Source organism: Lichenostomus cassidix, chromosome 2 (assembly GCF_008360975.1).
Source record: "Lichenostomus cassidix isolate B80296 chromosome 2, HeHo_3.0, whole genome shotgun sequence".
NCBI lineage: Eukaryota > Metazoa > Chordata > Aves > Passeriformes > Meliphagidae > Lichenostomus > Lichenostomus cassidix.
Window position 1 is genome coordinate 130,741,586 of NC_139482.1, and position 19,603 is coordinate 130,761,188.

The 19,603-nt window shown below is 41.5% G+C and overlaps 4 protein-coding genes across 7 annotated transcripts in view; 2 read left to right on the top strand and 2 right to left on the bottom strand.

Moving 5' to 3' along the window:
• Positions 1-921: 921 nt before the first annotated feature.
• On the bottom strand, positions 922-10,715 carry FBXO43 (F-box protein 43). Of its 2 annotated transcripts, none has more exons than XM_085053307.1 (6): positions 10,399-10,715; positions 10,156-10,232; positions 3,493-5,003; positions 2,531-2,633; positions 1,571-1,756; positions 922-1,480 (listed from the first exon to the last, which is right to left on the bottom strand). In XM_085053307.1, exons 3-6 carry the CDS (start codon positions 4,953-4,955, stop codon positions 1,232-1,234), a joined length of 2,001 nt encoding a protein of 666 aa, XP_084909433.1. In that variant the 5' UTR covers positions 4,956-5,003; positions 10,156-10,232; positions 10,399-10,715; the 3' UTR covers positions 922-1,231. The 2 variants fall into 2 exon arrangements, with proteins under 2 accessions (XP_084909433.1, XP_084909432.1); XM_085053306.1 differs by having other exon boundaries at positions 10,340-10,715.
• Positions 10,716-14,132: 3,417 nt separating this feature from the next.
• POLR2K (RNA polymerase II, I and III subunit K) lies at positions 14,133-17,904 on the top strand. Of its 2 annotated transcripts, none has more exons than XM_085053319.1 (4): positions 14,133-14,300; positions 16,477-16,540; positions 17,234-17,326; positions 17,749-17,904. In XM_085053319.1, the coding sequence occupies exons 2-4, from the start codon at positions 16,480-16,482 to the stop codon at positions 17,769-17,771; spliced, it is 177 nt and encodes a 58-aa protein (XP_084909445.1). In that variant the 5' UTR covers positions 14,133-14,300; positions 16,477-16,479; the 3' UTR covers positions 17,772-17,904. The 2 variants fall into 2 exon arrangements, with proteins under 2 accessions (XP_084909445.1, XP_084909444.1); XM_085053318.1 differs by having other exon boundaries at positions 14,169-14,285.
• Positions 17,754-19,513, bottom strand: LOC146442287 (uncharacterized). Its single transcript, XM_085053317.1, has 2 exons — positions 18,995-19,513; positions 17,754-18,815 (listed from the first exon to the last, which is right to left on the bottom strand). Exons 1-2 carry the CDS (start codon positions 19,506-19,508, stop codon positions 18,412-18,414), a joined length of 918 nt encoding a protein of 305 aa, XP_084909443.1. The 5' UTR covers positions 19,509-19,513; the 3' UTR covers positions 17,754-18,411.
• Positions 19,275-19,603, top strand: part of SPAG1 (sperm associated antigen 1) — a 37,453-nt gene continuing 37,124 nt past the window's right edge. Inside the window, exon 1 of one of the 2 annotated variants that reach the window (XM_085053308.1) lies at positions 19,275-19,394. The gene's annotated coding sequence lies outside the window, so the exon portion shown is untranslated. Of the gene's footprint in view, positions 19,395-19,494; positions 19,597-19,603 lie in introns of those variants that run through there. The other variant, XM_085053309.1, reaches the window with a different exon arrangement.

The window sequence follows — 19,603 nt, forward strand, 5'->3', positions numbered from 1 at the left end:
TTTACTTGAAAGCTCTTTTTAGTTTGTTTTTTATCAGACTTTTTAAAATAGCTCAGCGTTAAGACTTACCTACAAATACACGCAGTAAAATAACATCATCAAAAATATAACACAAAAGACAACATCAGAGGGAGAGTGGGAAATAAACACCAGCTGACTACAAGTGTTCTGCAAGATGCTTGTGGCAAATAAACTCTTTGAAAGGACAAGCAGGAGAATATCAATTGTAGAAGTACTCTGTGCATTTCTGTCACCTGTATTTCAAGCTGTTTGTAATTGCTAGGATGCAAACCAAAACCACACAATCGTTTGAGGTCCAAGAGGAAGACTGAGTTAGTTTTTTATAGAGGACCAGCATATGCAGTTCAAGAGAAAAATAAGTGAATTCCCTTAATTAAATCTAGAGATAGAGAAAGAGTAATTTCCAACTGTAGGTAATCCTTTAGCTCAAGTAGCAGTGTGAAGATGATCTGGTATCTGGGAGCTGAAATCAAGTTAGATTAAACAAAGGTAAGTTCACATCACAAAGAAGATGCCACAGCATTTTTAGATATGTGAATAGATACAGTATCACCTGAATTTTTCGAGACAAAAATATGTAAAACTTAGTACAACAGAATATCTACACAGCATCAATTTAGTTTATAAATTACTATTCTATTTACTTCTGTTATAGAGGCTAAGAGAACAACAAATCAAGTATTCTGATAAATTCAGACAACTAATATATTGGTTTTAACATATCACCATTTATACAAATAAAAGTATTTTTTGCAAATGTACATAGTGTCCCACTTTGAGATATTTTTAAAACAGTTACTGTAATTTAAAGTGAATAAATAAATCCAACTTCAAAGACTTTAGAAATAATTTTCTTTAATTTGTCTTTAAGACAAGAATCACATTTTTAAAAGTCTATGAAGTGCTGTAAGCTAAATATTGAAGACTACATTTAAGACACTTTATTTAAAAATTAAGATGTTAGTAAGTTCCTACCTACTACACAACAAATAAAACAAGACATAAAATATTTTTAAATGTTCATTTTTTAAAAAACAAAAATATACTATGATAATTAAGATATATACATGAGAAGTTGCCTTGGTAAGTCAGCAAGAACAAATGGGATGACACTTTCAAAATGCATACCTTTAGGAAGAATAGAATGAGATTAGGAATTTAGGGGAAGGGGAAAAGGAATTAAATGTGAGGAGTTACATGCCTTACAAATTTAGAGTCTTTTTAAATTTCTTTTGCTTTGGGCACTTCCTGGTGGAGCATCTTTTTTATTCTTCCGTTTTGCAGATAAACTATTACATTCTTTTGACCCATGGAATGCATGCAGACATAAAATACAGAACTCAAATGCACATGCCTCTCTGCTACATAGTCCCCGTTTCTTTACCAATTGATATTTAGCAGGATATTGACATCTTGGGCAGGGTTTTAGGGCTTCGTCAGTGAACAGAGTTTTAGCAACCTGTAGCAAGAGGAGAGAGGAAAGAGCTATTTAGTCTTGTAAATGAAAACTTTCTAAAAACAGAAAGTGAAGCATTTCTTAGATACCTACTTTCATGTACTCTTCCTGCCTACTAGTTGAGTGGGGAACAGAACTGCATCTCCTAGGTGTAAGATCACTGTATGAAGGTGGTGTCTGTAAAACAGGAGTTCTGGCTTGAGCTTGAACAGGCCTTAGAGCAGATCTGTTGAGAATATTAAGTCTTGTAGCAGCATCTTCAGCCTTCAATAAATATTCCTGTTCATTTATAGAAAGAAAAAAAAGAGACCAAATGAGGATTTTATTTCATTTGGGATTTGCAGCTGGATTTTACTTGTTTGGGGTTTTTTTCCCTCTGCAACAACACATAAGAAAACTAGATATACTGCAAGTATTAACCATTAAATGTTTGTATTTAGCAAGGGATCAAGAGAGATCCCTAAAAACCAAGTCCCACGGGCAGGGTAACAAGCCAACTGTCTTTTAGCGCACTCTGCTGGTGCTCATGTCAATAGCAACGGTGCATGTATCATGGAAGATCTGCAAAAATATACTGCTAATATGCTCACTTTTCTAGATGCCCCTTAAAAATTTTTCTATATTTCCTTGTGATGTTCACAAATACACTATGACACTGTGACAGAAGCAGTCCTGAAAATAATCAGGAAGTAGTTTAGAGCAGGCCCTATAGCACTGCAGACTAGAGTGAAACGGACCATGAAGAACAGCATGGCATGATGGTATGAACAGAGTTTAAAAACTAAAGCTAGAATTAGGCAAGGAAGAGATCCTACAGGATTCTCAAGAAATGGCAGGAGGGTCTAAATAACAGTCTTACGTGGTTGAAAGACTAGTACTCAGAGTGCAGTCTGAGCCGTTACATCCTCCTGTTAGACTCCATCACCTACTCATTTTGGAACTCTCTCTGTCAGCTGCCTTTCTGTAGCTTTCCAAGATGTTTCCTCTTTCCTTTGATCTGTCTTTTTTCACACTTGGGGGGGGGGGGGGAATCACTTTTCAGAACCACCTTACCCGAGCTTCTTCTTTCAGCTGTTTTGTGTACAACTTTCTCCTCTTATCTGCACTTCTGTCTTGTACAATGATTTCACGCCAGCTGTTGCTTACTTTCCAAATGCTGGAACAAATAAAAAAATTATCCACTTGCAAATTTTTTCAAGTAGTGCAGAAGTTATGATAGCAAGACTACCTGGTAAGGATTTTTGCATGGTTTTATATACTCTTGGTCATTTTAACGACTGCTGCTGTAGACTAGTTCATGATACTGTTATGAAACACAGATCTTGTACTTTACATTTCACTGTATAACAGAAGAGCCTAAAAAACGATAGCGATATAAATAGCGCAGCATGTCTTTGACTTAAAAAATAAATTAGTTTCTTTGTCTATGTAAGCCACTTACCAGGATTATTTCTATTCAAATTTGTGTTAAGAGTTCTGAAAACATCTGTGCCTTTACACTTTCACCTATTTGCCCATTCCCTTTGTAATTAACAACAAAGAAATCAAAAGTGCTGTGTGAAATATAACAGTTGCTATTGATTAGAAATTAATCTAGAAGATTACTGTGGATCAAAATTCTTTGAGTATCCTTGTGCTTAGAAATAACTGAGGAAATAAAATACACAAGAAAAATTATAGAAAATGTGTTTTGAGTGCTATGCACTATTGGGAACTTGTAATGAGAATAAATTGCTTTCTGGGCTTAAAGGAATTTCGAATATATTTTAAAATTTCCAGGTAGTGTGATTTAGTTTTGAGTTTACTAATTTTCCATGTTTGTTTAGCTTTATAATTGCCCTATTTTTAGATCTACACAGAAAGACCTACTTAACTAATGGTGACAAAACTTTTCAACTTTCTCAGGCGCAAACAAATTTTATTGACAACACGCAGTATCTCAGAAGTTATTCTAATTCATTTGCAGAAGCTCATTTTTTTCCCTTTTTGTGTGTGTGTGAAGCAATAGTACTTACCTGCATAGACTTTCCACTGTCAAAGCATCTAAAACTATAGCAAGAACGTGTTTTAAATTCCTATCTTTTAATTCTGTTAAAATATCTAATTTTTCAAGGCCCATTTTCTTGCCAATAAGTCCAGGAAGAACATGATCTAATGCAAATACTTCTGTTCCATCAGTATTCTCTGATATTTGCTTTTGGTGCGATCTTTGTCTTTGCAAGCAAATTTCATGGACTATTTTCAGAGCTGGAGTTTTTGAGAGATCTCCATGACTTACAACCAGGTCTCCACTAGGCTTTTCTTTTAGAACTAACTCATGATCTTCACTGACAAAGTTTCTTTCTTTTGTTAATATATGCGTTGAAGTAGGACTGCCATGATTATCTTCTGCCTCTGACTGGGAGCCTAGTTCCCGAAGAGTGGATAACCTTCGGACTCGTTCAAGTTTTCTTGTCTTTCTTTTACTGTCTAAAGTTTTGGAATCTTCTTTATGCTTTTGGAGGAGCTCTTGGAAAGATCCCTCATAATCTGACAGTGAGTCTCCTGATTTGTCCAAAGGAAGTGAATTATATCCGCTATCCTCAGGTGTTAAAAGATCTGGGTAATTTGCCACCTTAACAGGAGGAGAGTTTATATCACTTAGTCCAAAGTTTGAGTTCTCTACAGTACTGGTGATAGAAGTCAGGAATTTACCCTCACTGGCTTCAGGTGACACATTGTAAGTAGGAGTCCTAAGCACCCCATCACTAACACTCATAAGAACATGTTCATGACTAACAGTGACATCCTTACACTGAATTGGAGATAAACTTTCTGATTCTAGCAATAAAGGGTCCTTACACTGGGACTCATCTAGCGTAGAAGTCCTTTGTTGTGAAAAGGAAAGCCTCTGTTTTGGAGAATCAGGGATAGAGTCCTCAGGTTCTGAAGTGCTAGTTGTCAGAGGTTTGTAACTTTTATCTTTTGGAGAATCTGCAGCAGTTTGTGAAAGCTTTTCTTCAGAGCTCAAAACACAAGAGAATATTTTTCTCCTGATGCTTCCTGAAGGACTAGGTTGTCTTTCACAGCATCCTACAGTTGCGCCAGCTTTGACAGTCTTGGGTAAAAGCAGCCTTCTGCGTAGTGAGGAGCCTTTTCTACTTGATTTAGGAGTTTCAAAAAAATCTGCACTTCTATTTGCTTCTCTTTCTTCTGATAAGGAGGTAGAATTCAACTCTTTTTCAGTAGGTGATGACATGGGAAAGAAGTCATTTGGATGATTGTGCTCTGAATGCTCTTGTAGCAATGATGCACTTGTTACACTCGGTGCTTCTTCACATTCTGCATCAGGATCTTTCACTGATTCATTGCATCTGCTGTCCAGAAATGCTGAAGTGCAACACGTGTCTTTAAAATTTGAGTATTTAAAATTGCTGCTGGGAGGTGTTAATCTATTTCTTTTAAGGATATTGAACCTCACTGGATGACTGTCTGACATCTTCTGCTTGACACTTCGACTGTGTAAATGAAGATATCACTGTTATTTCTGAAATAAACAATAAAAGTAGTCACCAAACCCCACTCAGATTAGTGAGAAGGCCTAGTGTAAGTCTATCAAGATAGCAGTCATGACAAAAATATTTTCATTAGTCTCAGTAGAAACAGTGCTTATACATGAGCACAAATGTAGATGGTTAGCATGAGTGATTAAAATGCATATTATACTGTGAGGCAAATCAAACATATATCCAGTTAGCTAATTGACCTAGGAGTCCTCATCTGTGGAAAAACACTTCAAATAAGCAACACAGAAACTAGAGGCTCATTGGTGCTGAAAACTCCTCATCATTCCAGTAGGGCCAAGATTTTTATTAGCACTGTGTTACTGGTTCATCCAGCAACTAACAGTTAGTCCTCAAGAATGAGCAGAAGTTTTGGTAGTGGGTGAATTTAGACAAAAGGCATTTTCTCCTTAAGTGCAATGAGAGGATTAATCATGAAGTCACAAGTCTACAAGTCTCCCTATTACTTAGATTCCTGCAGTCCCCAGAGGGAATAAATTTGGCCTCTAGTTACAAAGTGAAAAATTCTTTATCCGCCTTAACATGTAAAAGTTACTTTGTAAAGAAGCTCACTGCTTTTGCTCATCTCTGTGGGTAAACTGAGTGTTTTGAAGGCTTACATTTTAAAGAAAATTACTGACCATACACACACAGATACATAGAAATTAAGAGCTACTAAATATTTTCCTAGAAAAGTTAGAAATGGCTGATGCACACATTCAAATAAAAGATGTGTGGAAGCATCTTACTTTTACCATTCATACACTGCAGAGTTTCTCCAGCCTAACCATAGTGGCTTTAGGTCACTGCTTTCTATGCACAGTAACTGTACAAAAGGTGTTATAAGTAATGCAGTAAGAGGACTGTTCTCACAGACGCCAAAGTAGTTCACATCAGTGTTGCAAGACTCAAGAGTCTGAATCAGCACCTTTTACTAGGGGTATGTTACTGGCCTGTAGAACTGATATTCTGGAACATAAACCCTAGAAATAGTAATTTTCAAAACAGACAGAAGTAGGAATCTTTAAAGGTGGCTTAAACACCAAATGCTAAGACATTGCTAATATCCCACCAGTCCTGTCTTGATCTAGCCCTAGGCCACTAAATACAAGCAGTGGGAACCCAAGCTGCCTGAGAGAAGCAAGGCAGAACTATTCTTCGATTATCTTGGGCCATTAATTAGCATTTTTTGACCCATACTGATGGCACTTTTTAAGGTTATTGCAATATAAAAAAATGCTTTGTTTTGTTTTCTACTGTAAGGACACAGCAACAAGAGAGGTTCAAAGGAAAAGTATGTTAAACAGCAAAATGAGATCTTGGCACAAAGACATAAACAGTCTTGCTAATATCAGTATGAAATCAAACACGCTTAAAAGAAACAAACAAAATCCACACACATAACTGAGAAAAACCACTTCCAGGAAAGACAGGTACATGAAAATAATTTCAAGACAACAACAAACTCTGAAGTCTGGCCTGCTTCCTTTCCTTCTCCCATTTACAAGTACCTTACTTTTCCATTATTTTCCATTGCTCCTTTTTCCATATTCCACTTTACACAGTGAAATAAGTGACAGAGCAAATAGGAAACACAAGGGCACAGATTTAAGCTTGTGTTTAATGAATTAGGGATTACTTTGCTATTACTTCTTTGCTGTTGCAGGACCAACTCCAAATAGCATTTAATGTTTCATCTGCATCACTTATCAATTTTTTAGTAGATCTGTAAGTCCCCCAGCGGTTGATTCTGGGCCCAATATGGTTCGATTTATTCAACTGTCACTTGGGTGAATGGGCAGATGCCTCCTCAGCAAGTTCACTGATGGCACAAAGCTGGGAGTAATGGCTGATAGATACCCCAGAGTGCTGTGCAGCCCTTCAGAAGGGCCTTGACAGGTTGGAGAAATGGGCAGAGAAGAACCTTCTGAAATTCAACAACAGCAAATGCAGCTCCTGCTCCTGGGGAGGAATAACCCCAAGCACCAGTACAGACTGGGGCCTGACCTGTTGGAAAGCAGCTCTGCAGAGAAGGACCTGTGGGTCCTGGTGAACAGCAAGCTGCCCATGAGCCAGCAATGTGCCCAAGAAGGCTAAAGGTAGCCTGGGCTACATTAGGAAAAGCATTGCCAGCAAAGGGGTGTAAATCCTGTCCATCAGCTCAGCCCTGGTGAGGCCTCAGCTGGAGTGCTGTATCTGGTTCAGAGCTCTCCAGTTCAAGAAAGACAAGGAAGTACTGGAGAGAGTCCAGTGGAACTATGGAGATGATTAGGGGAGTGGGACACCTCATTTATGAGGAAAGACTGAGGAAGCTGGGCCCATTTAGCCTGGAGAAGGGAAGACTAAGAGGGGACCTCATCAATAACTACAAGTATCTGAAGGGAAGGGGTCAAAAGGATGGAGCCAGGCTCTTCCCAGTGATGCCAAGGGATACAACAAAAGGCAGTGGGCAGAAACTGACACACAGAAAGTTCCACCTGAACATGAGGAAAAAGTTCTTTACTGCGAGGGTGACAGAGCACTGAAACAGGCTACCCAGAGAGGTTGTGAAGTCTCCTTCTCTGGAGATATTCAAAAGCTGCTTGGACACAATCCTGTGTAATGTGCTCTGAGGACTTTGCTCAAGCAAGAAAGTTAGACTAGATGATCTCCAGTGGTCCCTTCCAATCTTACACATCCAATGCTGCGATTCCATGGTTTTAGGCAATAGGCTGAAAATGCTTTGTTATGAACCAGAAAATAACTTTTTCCCTTTATTTTTAAAGGTATGAAATCTCTGTGCAGCACACTGTTGTACTTCAACTATGATCCATGCTATGAGCAAAGGATCACATGAGTGTAGCTCTTTTTGTAAGAAGAGAAAGACCTATAAGAAACATGTCACAACAATAGGGCATCTTCAAGTAGTCTACAAAAAGAATAGAGGCTTCATTTTTATGCTGAATTTTGGTGAACTACAGTTAGTTAATGTTGCCAGTAGATATTACTTCCAAAAATGCTGATGGACAGAGATTTAAACTGAATGCTGCGCAGAGACAGCTGTTCAAAATCTCAATCCCACCAAAAGAAAAAAAATACCCACACTTACCTTTGAAAATGTTAGTATTTCCCTTAAACAGAGTCAAACTAATCAAACAGCCCAAAGGCTTCCAGACTTAGAAAATTAATTTTCAGGCAGCATGCTGAAGAAACAACAAAAGGAAAACCTCATGCTTGCAGTTTCATTCTCAGGCATTCTATGGGACAACTGAGAACTGAGAATAGAAAAAAAATAAAATACAATATAAAAGAAGTTAAGCAAACTCGTGTTTCAAGTAACATAAAAACCACAGTAAAACAAGGTTTTGCAGCTACGAAGGAAGTCCGAATAGTAGAGTTAAAGCAATGTGGTAACTTAAGTAAAAGCCGAATATATGCCGTGCAGGGGCCAGCGTCCGGCAGGGGGAGACTGTGAGCTCACTGCATTGATCTGACTGTGTTAGGAACTATTACAGGATTATATAAATAAAATTGCCACTGGCACCAAGTGAACAATGTCTGTCCATTAAGCCTAACTTCACCTCTTTTTTATACTTCATTCTATACCTCTCCATTCATTCATACTTTTTTGTAATTTTTATTTATTTATCCCCTACTCTACGCTTGTGAGATCCCACCTGGAGTATTACCTTCAGCCCTGAGGCCCCCACAATAAGAACATAGACATGTTGGAGCAAGTCCAGAAGAGGAACATGAAAATAATCAGAGGGTTGGAGCACCTCCGCTCTGAAGACATCCTGAGAAAAGGGGGCTGCTCAGCCTGGAGAAGACAAGGCTTCCGGGAAACATTATTGTAGCTTTTCAGTACCTAATGAGGGCCATCAAGAAAGCTAGAGAGGGTCATTTTCCAAGAGTATTTAGTGATAATACAAGGCAAAAAGGCTTTAAACTGAAGAAGGAAAGTTTAGGTTAGATGCTAGGAAGAAATTCCTCACTATGAAAGCAATGAGACACAGGAAGAGGTTGCCCTGAGAAGCTGTGGATGCTCCAATGCTGCAGTGTTCAAGGTCACAGAGGATGTGGCTTGGAGCAGCCTAGTCTAGTAAAAGGCATCCTTGCCCATGGAAGGGGTGTGGAACTAGATGATCTTTAACATCCCTTACAACCAAGACCATTCTATGATTTACAGCAAACCCCAGTATACACATCAAGCTTGTGTATGCATTTTTTGCCAAAATGTATTACCTGTACACACTAAGATTTAATTTAACACAAGGTCTCAATTGACAAATACAGCAGGAAAGCCTTTTCAGATGTGCTGAACAAGATTCTACTTATATTCATAAGAGATGACTAATAAAACCTCTTATAACAACGACTTTCTGTAAGCTTATCATGAGAAAAATTTCACCTACTAAGTTTGATACATAACACCACCCCTTTTTCATTTGGAGATCTTTAATTAGTTTCTGAAAGTTTTCTTAACCTTGTCTTAAATGTCATCAAACAGATGTGCAGGGAAGAAAACGCTAGTCACACCACAAGTCAGTTATAGAGGAAGTAACAAAATCCATATCTACTAAGTGCAGATTTATGTGCTCTGTGCATTTCTCATATCTATTATTAATTTTGCAGTTCTCAAATCAATTTACAAATCAACTCCAAACCTTCTGGGAGTTTACTGGACAAAATAATTCATATTCAGAGACCCGAACTAAATTCAGAACAGGATTCACAGACTAGGAATAATTTCTAGCAAGTTTAGTCTTACCAAGCACCCTAAAGAGGTAAGAATGTTGGTTACTAGAAGGCAATGTAAATGGTGGCTCCAACCTAGACATCAGTTCTAGGATGGAGTCACACCTGTTCCTAGTAATTGACATTCCTCAGTAACCCACATGGAACATTTATACATTGAACAAGATGGTTTCTGCCTTTTTTTCAATCACTGTTCACCACTGCTAACAAAACAGATAAAGACACAGTTTTGGTGATACAGAAGTATTTTCTCTGTAATTTAAACAGATATGGTATCTGCAGAAAAACAGACTCTGCTCTTTGACCCCTCCCCCCGGAGAAAAGTCATTGATACCTCCAAAGTTATGAATACTGAAGATGATATAGCCAACTCCTATCCACACGATGTGGGTCACTTACTCTAGTCTGTGAAGCAAATCAAGATCTTCCAATGCAAAGGTGCTGCATTCAAAGTATTGCTTACACCTAGTGATAACCTGAAGTGAGAAAGTACGTGGAGAGAAAAGAGATGCAAGAGAAACATTATCAAGCTGAGACAGTTTTCAGTCGACATATGTATGTTTTAACTGCAATACCTAATTACCAGCGATGAAGATAATTGAGGTGCAGCTGGGGACCAGCACCCGAGGGTCTGTCTGTCACCTGGGATGCCGGACCCGAGCAGAGCAACCGCTTCACCCCCTCGGATGGCAAATCCCCTCGTCGGGCGCAGGAGCAGAGCCTGGAGGCCGCCCTGTCCCTGGGTGCGGCTGAGGCGGCGGCGGGGCTGTCCAAGCAGGGCTGAAGGCGAGGAGCAGGAGTGGAGGCGGGCTGGAGTGTGAGGGGACGGTGCCGCTTCAGCAGCTCTCGCCGCCCAGCCCTGGGCCCGTTGCCCTTGGCGAGGAGCCGCTTCGCCTCTCCCCACCCACACCGGCCCCTCGCGTGCGGCCGCCGCCGCTTTCCCTCGCTCGGGTTTGAACTACCCGCCCTCACCAACCGCTGCCTCCCCGCCCCCTCCGCGCTCGGCCCCGGCTGGGAGCCTGAGGAGACCGGCCGAGCCTAGCCTGCTCCTCAGGCTTTATACTTCAGCCCCGCGGCCCCCGCCGCACGCAGCCCGCTGTTAAAGCGCCCCTGAGGCGCTCCTGCCCCTGCTTTGCTTCTCCTCAGGCGCCCAGTGAGGGTGAGGTTTTCCCGCCTCTGCCAGAGCCCGCTCCGCTCCCTACGGCGGAGGGCAAGGAGGGGCGGGGGCGCTGAGGGGCGGCTCGGGAGTGCCTGAGGCATTCACAGATAACAATCCTTAGGCGCACTGCAGCCTTTAAATTTGGATTATAAGGGTGCTAGTTAATTTGAGTTAATTAGCACCTTTTTACCCGACAGCCCAGGACCAAAACAGCCACAGAGCGTTTGTGAAGTACGTTGCCTTTAAAGCAGTACCGTGTGGAGGATCCCCGACTCCAGAACCGCGCGGGTCGTCCTCCAGTCCCTTCAGCTACTTTTTGCCAGCGATTCCGGGAAGGACCTTACTCCCTGGCTACAGTGTAGAGCATATTTTTCACACGTTGTCCTGTAGTGAATGGCCTATGGGCTACTCCTGTTTAATTTGTTAAAAAGCTTGTAGTTATTCAGAACCTGGGGTTTGTTGTGGTTTTAGTTTTAATGTATACTAAAAAAAAAAAAACCCAAAACCAAAAAACACCCAAACAAAAAACCGACCCACACCAAACAAATAAATACAAGCCCGCCAAAACTAAGACTACGTGGATGCCTCTTTTTCCTGGGCTCGGTAAGAATAACGTGAGGCTGTACACACTCGCCTATCTGCTAGCTTCACACCGGCGGGATGGGGAATGTCAGACCTGAACGAGAGACCTACAAACGAGTCTAAAAGCAATACCTGCATTTAAATAAGTAAACTCCAGGCTTTCCAAAGAAACGCAGAAATTAAGTAACGTAGTCCCTGTACGTGGGGTCTGGCAAGTTGTCAGCCTCCCACTGTGACAAGTGCGCTCCTCCAGCCTCTCCTGCATCCTGCATCCCTCCTGGCGTGGGGCAGCCTGAGAGGGGCCGAGGAAACACGGGCTTGAAAGTTCCCAACCCAGAGCCGAAGGAAACGGACATTTTTAGGGAAAGAATATCGGTTTATTTTACTACAATGCAACAGTTATGGCTAAAAAGAGAAGGGTTCTTGGGATATCTCTCCATTCCTTTTAAGAATGAACAAACAATAGAAACTTTCCTTAATGTAATAGAACTTTTCTGAAAGTGCTTTCTGTAGCACCGTCTGTTTTGCAGGAACTGAATAAAATTGTTTTTCAAATATTTGTATTTATTTATAAAATACCTTCTCAGTAAAACTGGCAGCTTACTATTGGAACACAGCAGGTGCAAGCTCTGCCTCCATCACTCAAACCTGGATGGACTTCTGCGATCAAAAATATCCAAGAAATGTAACAAGTCATAACTGTGACATTTTATGCAATACACAGAAACGTCACAGTAGAAAGTGTGATTTAACCAAAAAGATGTCCCTCTCCCAAAAACCCACCCCAACAAAAAAACAAGCAAAAAACCCAAAAATCCCCGACCAAAACCTGAGAACGTTACTTCTAACAAATGAAAACAGGTAAGACATTCTGCAGCATCCGCACTGCTCTCGGTTACGGCTACATTTCCTTCCCATGTTAAAAGTACCTGTACTCCTGTGCCCTCCTCATCTCGTCACACAAGCCTTTCCTCTCACTTGCCTACCAATTCCACAAGAACTGTTTCACTTTCGGGACAGTGCGAGTCTCCCGCATAGTCTCAACACTTTCTGCTACTTTAAATCCAAAGGAGGATCTTTAGGGCTAGAATTTAGCAGCCCAAGGGAGCGAGAGTTAGTAAAGCGCACTTCTCGTTAGGGGCGGGTTTTATCGGAAACGGCTGAAGTAAGGGAAGCTTTAAGATCTGGTAAAGCATCCTGTTTTTCCAAGGGAATGGTTAAAAGATTCCAATAATCAAGCAATTACATAAATTCTCTCTTAGTAATGGTGACATTATTTTCACAGAATTAAATTTTTTTCCTTGAGGTACTTTTAGTAAGTCCTTTTAAATTTATCGGTTTGACAAATGCATTTTTAAAATACTAACGAGCCTAGAGAAATAAAACCTTTTTTTTTTTTTTTAAATTTTCCTATTTTGGGGTTGGTAATTTCTTAGCATGAGTTTACCAGGAAAGATAGAGTTCAGGCTGTTTTTCTCCTCTGTTTCAACCTCTTCGTACCCATCCACGCCCGCGGCTCCGTGGCGGACTAGAGGATGCAAGTAGTAACCTATAATAATACTTCTGCCTTTTACAAACCGTTTTTCTTGCCCGTGCTTTATTCTGGCACTCCAAAAGTTATATTTAGCTTTATTCTTACACAGCAGTGGGAAGAAGCAAGTCTAAAGTCATTACTGTGATTTGATTACGCTTGCTTTAAACACAAAATTAGGAAAAGCAGAACTATTTATTATCACCCGAGTTCATTTTAGATAAGCTACAAGTCATATATGAAGGGGATTTTCTGGTAGGAAAAGATCAATGAATTACAACTGATAAAATCTCGTCCGTATTAGTTTGGGTGCTTAGGAAACAATTTTTATTCAGTATTCAGAAACAGAGATCCTTTCTTAAACTAGAGAACTTTTGAATGACCTAGTAGTTTAAATTGGCATATTCACAAAACATAGAATTTGTTAAACATTTTTATTTCGGGAATAAAGCAAAGATACCTAATTCTACAAAATGCGAATCGAAGTTTCAAAATTCCTACCGCCAGCGAGGTGGAGGCAGTGACAAATAGCAACCGGTGTCGTTTCAAACCTTGCATACACTGTTTTAGCTCAGTACATCGGGAAACGCCGACATATGAACTTCTTTCATAAGAGGACCTTACACTTAAAATGTGTAATATGTATGTTTGTAGTATGTAAGTTTGGCTTCACGTGGGTACATATGATACCGACCACAACATCAAAATATCAAGCTGAGGGATTTATCCACGAATTTTAGGTAAAATGCTTCTGAAAACAGAGAGGAGCTTGAGGTAAAACACCTCGGCGGTTTAAAACTCCGCAGCCATATGCCCAGACGTGGCGCGGGGCATTCTGCATCCCGAGTATGTTGGGTACAGCCAAAAAAGAGAATAAAACCACCGTACACCTTGGGGCTGATTTTACCCAACCACGTAGCTGCCTACTTTCTTCATTAGAAATTGACACTGCTATTCATATGGAAGTTTGTCTCTTAAAAGGGTCTGTGTGCTTTCCCCCCCCGCGGCTTCTGGTGGGTAACACCCATAACTGAATATTCATTACTTTCTCAACCTAATTACTATTCATGGCGAGAGGCCGGAGCTGACGGCGGGGCGAAGCACGGCCCGCCTCCGCCGGCGCCCGGCGGTTCGTCATCATCGTGCGCCGGGGCGGCGGAGCTGCGTGAGCAGGCGAGCGGCACCGGGGCTCCTCCGGGCTTTTGGGTGTTCCCTTCGCTGCTGGGCGGCGGTCGTGGCCGTGTCGGGCAAGGAAAGGTCGGGACCAGCCTGGTGGGCTTCGCTCCTGCCTGCCAGTCCCGCGGGGCGGTGGGGGAGGTCGGAATTGGGGCGGCATGGGGAGCCTGGGGCCCGTGGGCTGTGAGGATTGTCTGCCCTTCTCCTTCGTGGGCTCTGCGGGATGTGAAAGAGCGGGCTGGCCTTTCTTACGGGTGCATAAGAGATGCTCTGAGAGGGGACCTCATTCATATGTAAAAATATCTGAAGGGGGGGCTGCCAAGAAGTTAAAGCCAGGCTCCTCTTGGTGGTGCCAAGCACTAAGACAATAGGCAGCAGGTGGAAACCGATGCACAGGAAGTTCTGTCTGAATATGAAGAAGAACTTCGTTACTGTGCGGGTGACTGCACATTGGAACATTGTTCAGAGAGGTCGCGGAGTCCCCCTCACTGGAGATACCCAAGAACCATCTGGGTGCAATCCTGCATCATGTGCTTTAGAATAATCCCGCTTAAGTAGGGAGGCTGGACCACATGACCCGCTGTGGTGCCTTCCAGCCTTACCCATTCTGTGATTTGGTGTGGTGCTCTTGGCACATGGAGCCCCCCACGTCTCCACAATGGATTCTGGGTGCACCCAACACATGTTGGTGCATCGCTGTGCCTGTTGGCTCTGTCAGCTTGGTGACACTTAGGGTTGCATGGCATGTGAAGGCCAGCTAGGCCATGGCACCTCCCTGCAAAATACATAACTGTAGTTCACCGCTGCCCTTAGCAGGGGTATAATTGTGCTGCACAAGCAGCACTATCTTATTTAGCTACAACTGTGATCCACCTTAGTTCAGCTCTGTCTTTTAGAAGAGTGTGCTGTTTTCCGGCGCTAATGGGTGACTGCTTATATCTTAACTGCCACGTGTGGACACAAAAAAACTGTAGCACATGTGAGTTAAGATGCCACTACGGTTATGGTGTAGCATATTTGAGAGCTTTAGAGTTTAATGAATTCTTTCCAGTTCTCTTAAATGGAGTGACATAGTGGGAGTTTTAACAAGGTGGTTTGTCAAGTGTTGATCAGACTCTTAGAGTATGACCCGTTTCTGTCCTTCAGTTTTCAGTATCACAGTTTTCCCAGTTGAATTTTACTGAAATAAACTCCGAAGATCAGGGAACTAACCTTTGCTGTAATATTAAGCAAAAGCATCTGAGAGCCATTCTCATAAAGAAGCATCAAGAAGGCTATTCACTGGCATAAGGGTTAGGAATTCTTGTTTTGTATGTCAGACAGAACAGCAATACAGAAAACACCAGCCTCAAAAAACCTACAAGGAAATACTCATATTCTTGCCTAGACTTGCACTGGGCGGGAAAAAAAAGTGTTTATCTATGTACAGTAGCCACCTTAAAATTCATGGTTGCAAGCACATTTCCATGTTAGGATAGGATTACTTAAAACTTGGTAAAGTGTTTGTGGAATATATGTAACTTTTTAGTCTGATGCTGTGAAGAAATACTTGTCCTCAAATAAGTCTGAACAATCAAGTCCATTATAGGGCATTAAGAGGTGTTTGAAGAATAGTGTTATCACTCTTGCTTTGGTAGGATTTAAAGGGAGGAATTTCTTCTCTCTGGCCCCTCATTGTTTGGGCTTGTTTTGCTTTTTAATTCCTGTTATTCCTCTACCCGCAGTCTGTTCCCAGGATTTGTAATGCCTTAGATCAATGTGAAGTATATTAGGTTAGCTAGTGTATCAGAGGGTGAGGAAAGATAAGGCTTATCTTCTTTGTTAGCACCATTGTGACATGAGTAATACATAAGTAATTTTTGAATTTTGTGTTTCCAGCAAGGAAATTCTTAATATTGGCAGGAAGGAGGAAAATTTTATTTAATGAGCTTTAATGGTTAAAAAAGACTGTTAAATAGAAAAGTCTGTGCTTTCTTCATGTTTGGAGGTTTTCTATACTGGATTGGTAAAGCTATGTGAAACCTGATGTTACTTTACTTTTAAGATGTTGAACTAGATGACTTTCTGAAGTCTCTTTCAACCTGAATTAACCCATGTCCTGTGTATCAAATATAGATGGAATTAATATGTATTGACTTTTAAGGAAGTGACTTCTTCTGTTAGCTTTAGATTGAGATATTGAAGTGATTATGTATGCTTTGAAAAAAAAACAACAAACAAACCAAAAAACCCCAGACCCAAGCTAATATGCATGTTATGTTTTTTTGTTCAGAATATGGATTCACAGAAGGATGTTCAGCCTCCAAAGCAGCAGCCAATGATTTACATTTGTGGAGGTAAAGACATTAGTGATTTTTTTATTACTTGTTATTGGAGATTGGGTGTTTTAATAATGAATAATGTTTAGTCATTATACTGAAGGGTACATAGATACAAATAGCTGCATTGTCTATCCTGATGATCTTTAAAGTTTTATGCATTGATGATAACGCATCTATGGGGTACATATGCAGTGTTGTGGAAGTAATTCCCTAGAGCTTGTGTTGCTGTGTGGAGCACCTCCATCTCTGCATGTTTTATTGACAGGGCTATAAGGGCACTCAGCTTTCACTGAAGTACAGTAGTCAAATTTACCTATAGATAAATCAACAACTTAAAAATTGGTGATTTTCAGGAATCCCTGGAATATTTTGTTTTTTAAGGAAACAGACTCTGGGCTTTGGAGTGTTGAGCTGAAATTTTCATTAGTAGACAGTCTAGTATCAAGTGTGGAATATGTTCTATGCAGTAATATTTGGGTGATTTTTAGCAAGATTCTCTTTTATCTTAATGTAAGTGAAGCTCGCTTTTTATTTTCTCTTTGTCTTTTTCTCATGATATCTTGTCATCGAGCTCTTGATACAGATTCACTACACTTGCTATTTAAGTTTGCCACAAATACGAATTTGACTATCATGACTTGTCAGAGTAATCTGTTCATTAACAATGCTGTTTTTCTTTGCCCACTTTGTCTTCCTCCATAACATCAGAATGTCACACAGAAAATGAAATAAAGGCAAGAGATCCTATCAGGTGCAGAGAATGTGGCTACAGAATAATGTACAAGAAAAGGACAAAAAGATGTATCCTTTTACAAGTGCACTTGAATGCATTTGGGAAGCTGTGGAGGGAGACAAGGGGAAACAGAATGGAAGAGTGAAGTAATTACATAACAATCCTTCGGGGTCAAAAATAATATAGTAGAGCAAACTATTATAGCACAATCTCTGCAGTGTGATTTGGCACCTTGGTTTCTTTCCTGGCACTTTCTCTTTTTTTTTTTCCCCCCCTCCATTTTCTGTGCACGATATATTAAGTTGTGATAGTCTGCTGGGTGATGTACTGTGAATTGTTGATATTATTCGGCCTCTTATTAAAGATGGCTTTTTAAATACTTTATGTAGATAGTTGTGACTTTAGATTTAGAAAGCCTCTCCCTTTTATTCCTCTCCTCTATCTTTTTTCAACCACAACATATTTTTTTTCTTTAACTGCATTATTCCAGTGGTTGTTTTTGATGCCCGATGATGTCTGCTGAAGATAGTGACTTCATTACGTAACCTTTCTGATAACTTTGCTCTGTAAAACTGTTTGTGTACAAATGCGTGCTCTTATTTGTGTTTTAAGAGATTGACATATTAAAGTTTACTGTAATACTAAATTTTGTCTATATTGTCTTCCAGCAATAGATTCCTAAAGCTGTTGTTTTAAATTGTAGTCCGAATATTTTTAAAGTTCAGTGATACTGTACTCTCTTTTAGTTAGCCTTGTTTTCATTACTCTTTTCTAAACTTTGTTTACATTTTTATTTTGCTAAACATTCTTTGGACTCCTGTGAACTGCATAAAATAACTGTGGTTTGAATAAATTCCACTGAAAATAAATAGAAGGCTACAGAAGGCTAGGTTTGAAACAGATCTGGATTTCAAAAGAGAATCTTAAAGGACTTCAGACAAAGGTCCCAACTCTGCCACCCAGTTGTGGATGTGTCAAAAGTATGGATGTCTGGAAGTGTCAAAAATAATTTCTCCCAAAAGAAGAGGGAGAGGTGGGCAAGGTAAACACTAAGAAGCAGTGCGGAAACAGAAGTTCCCAAAGTGCTGCTTGACTTGTTTGTATTTGAGGAAAGAATTAGATCTATGTCACAAAGATAATTTGGGTAGCACCTCTAAAATGGCAACCTGTTTTGCTTTTCAGATGACTTCTCAGAGGCTGTAACAAGTGGTGGGTTTGTGATAATGAGCCAAAACTTTTTGCATCTGTTCGGAATGTGTGTTACGTAATACCACAGAAGTGTGCTGCAACATACTGCTGAACTGTGTGTGCCTGATCTCAATTCTGATGGTGCTAATGGTGCTGTTGAGATAACATCCTTAGGATAAGTCATCACTGTAATAATATCTTTTTTAAGGTCTGCATGGCTGTGTGCTGGCTTATAAATGAACTGCAATGGCTTGTTAAAGAGGATAAAAAAGCATTCTGAGATGCTCTTTTGGAGCTGTTTGGTTAAGATTTTGTTAGAAATCTGATCTTTGCTATTAAGATGAGTTTTTTCCCTGTACACCAGATATACTCGGGTATAAATGGTAACCTTTTATACTTCACTGTTGCTATCAGTTCACTAGCCCGGCCTGCACAGGGTGCATCTTATGCCTGCATGCCAGAAAGAAGGGGTGGGCTACTGACACGGCTGCTCTAGGGTGAGCACGAGCGGGCAGGAGCAGCGCTGTCGAAGGTCGCCAAGGGCAAACGGAGGAGGGTTTGGTCCCTCTGCGGGCACGCGGGGTGCCTCTGGCTGCCGGACAAAAGGCGGCGAAGAGCCCTCGCTGCCCTCGGGAAGGGGCACGGACCTGCTTCGGACAGCAGCGCTGACCGGCTGGTGTGGGCGCTTGGGGACACCGGCTTTGGGCGAGGCACCGCCTGCTCTCCACTCAGTAAAATGCTACACTGAAACCACACGGGTGATTGCTTGTTGGAGCTGCACCCCCGAGTGCAGTGTTTCTGCCCGCCCTCGGCAGGCGCTCCCCTCAGCCCCGATCCCCGCCCTGGCCCCAGCCGCGCCTGCGCGGCCTGAGCGGGGCTCGGGCGGCCCCCGGCTGCGGCGGCGATCGGGCCGCGTCCGTGTCCCGGAGACAGCGCCGCACCGGGCAGGTGGGTGCCGAAGAACCACGGGCGACGCCGGTGTGGCTGCTGGAGCCAGCCGGGGCTCTGCGGGAGCCTCGCCGGGGCGTCCGTGGGGAGGGCAGGGCCGCTGCTGGCCGCCATGCTGTACATAGCAACAGTCGCTAGGCACTGCCGGCCGCGCTGCGCGGCTCTGCTCGGCGGTGCTGAGGGAGCCTCGGGTGCCGTGGAGGTAAATG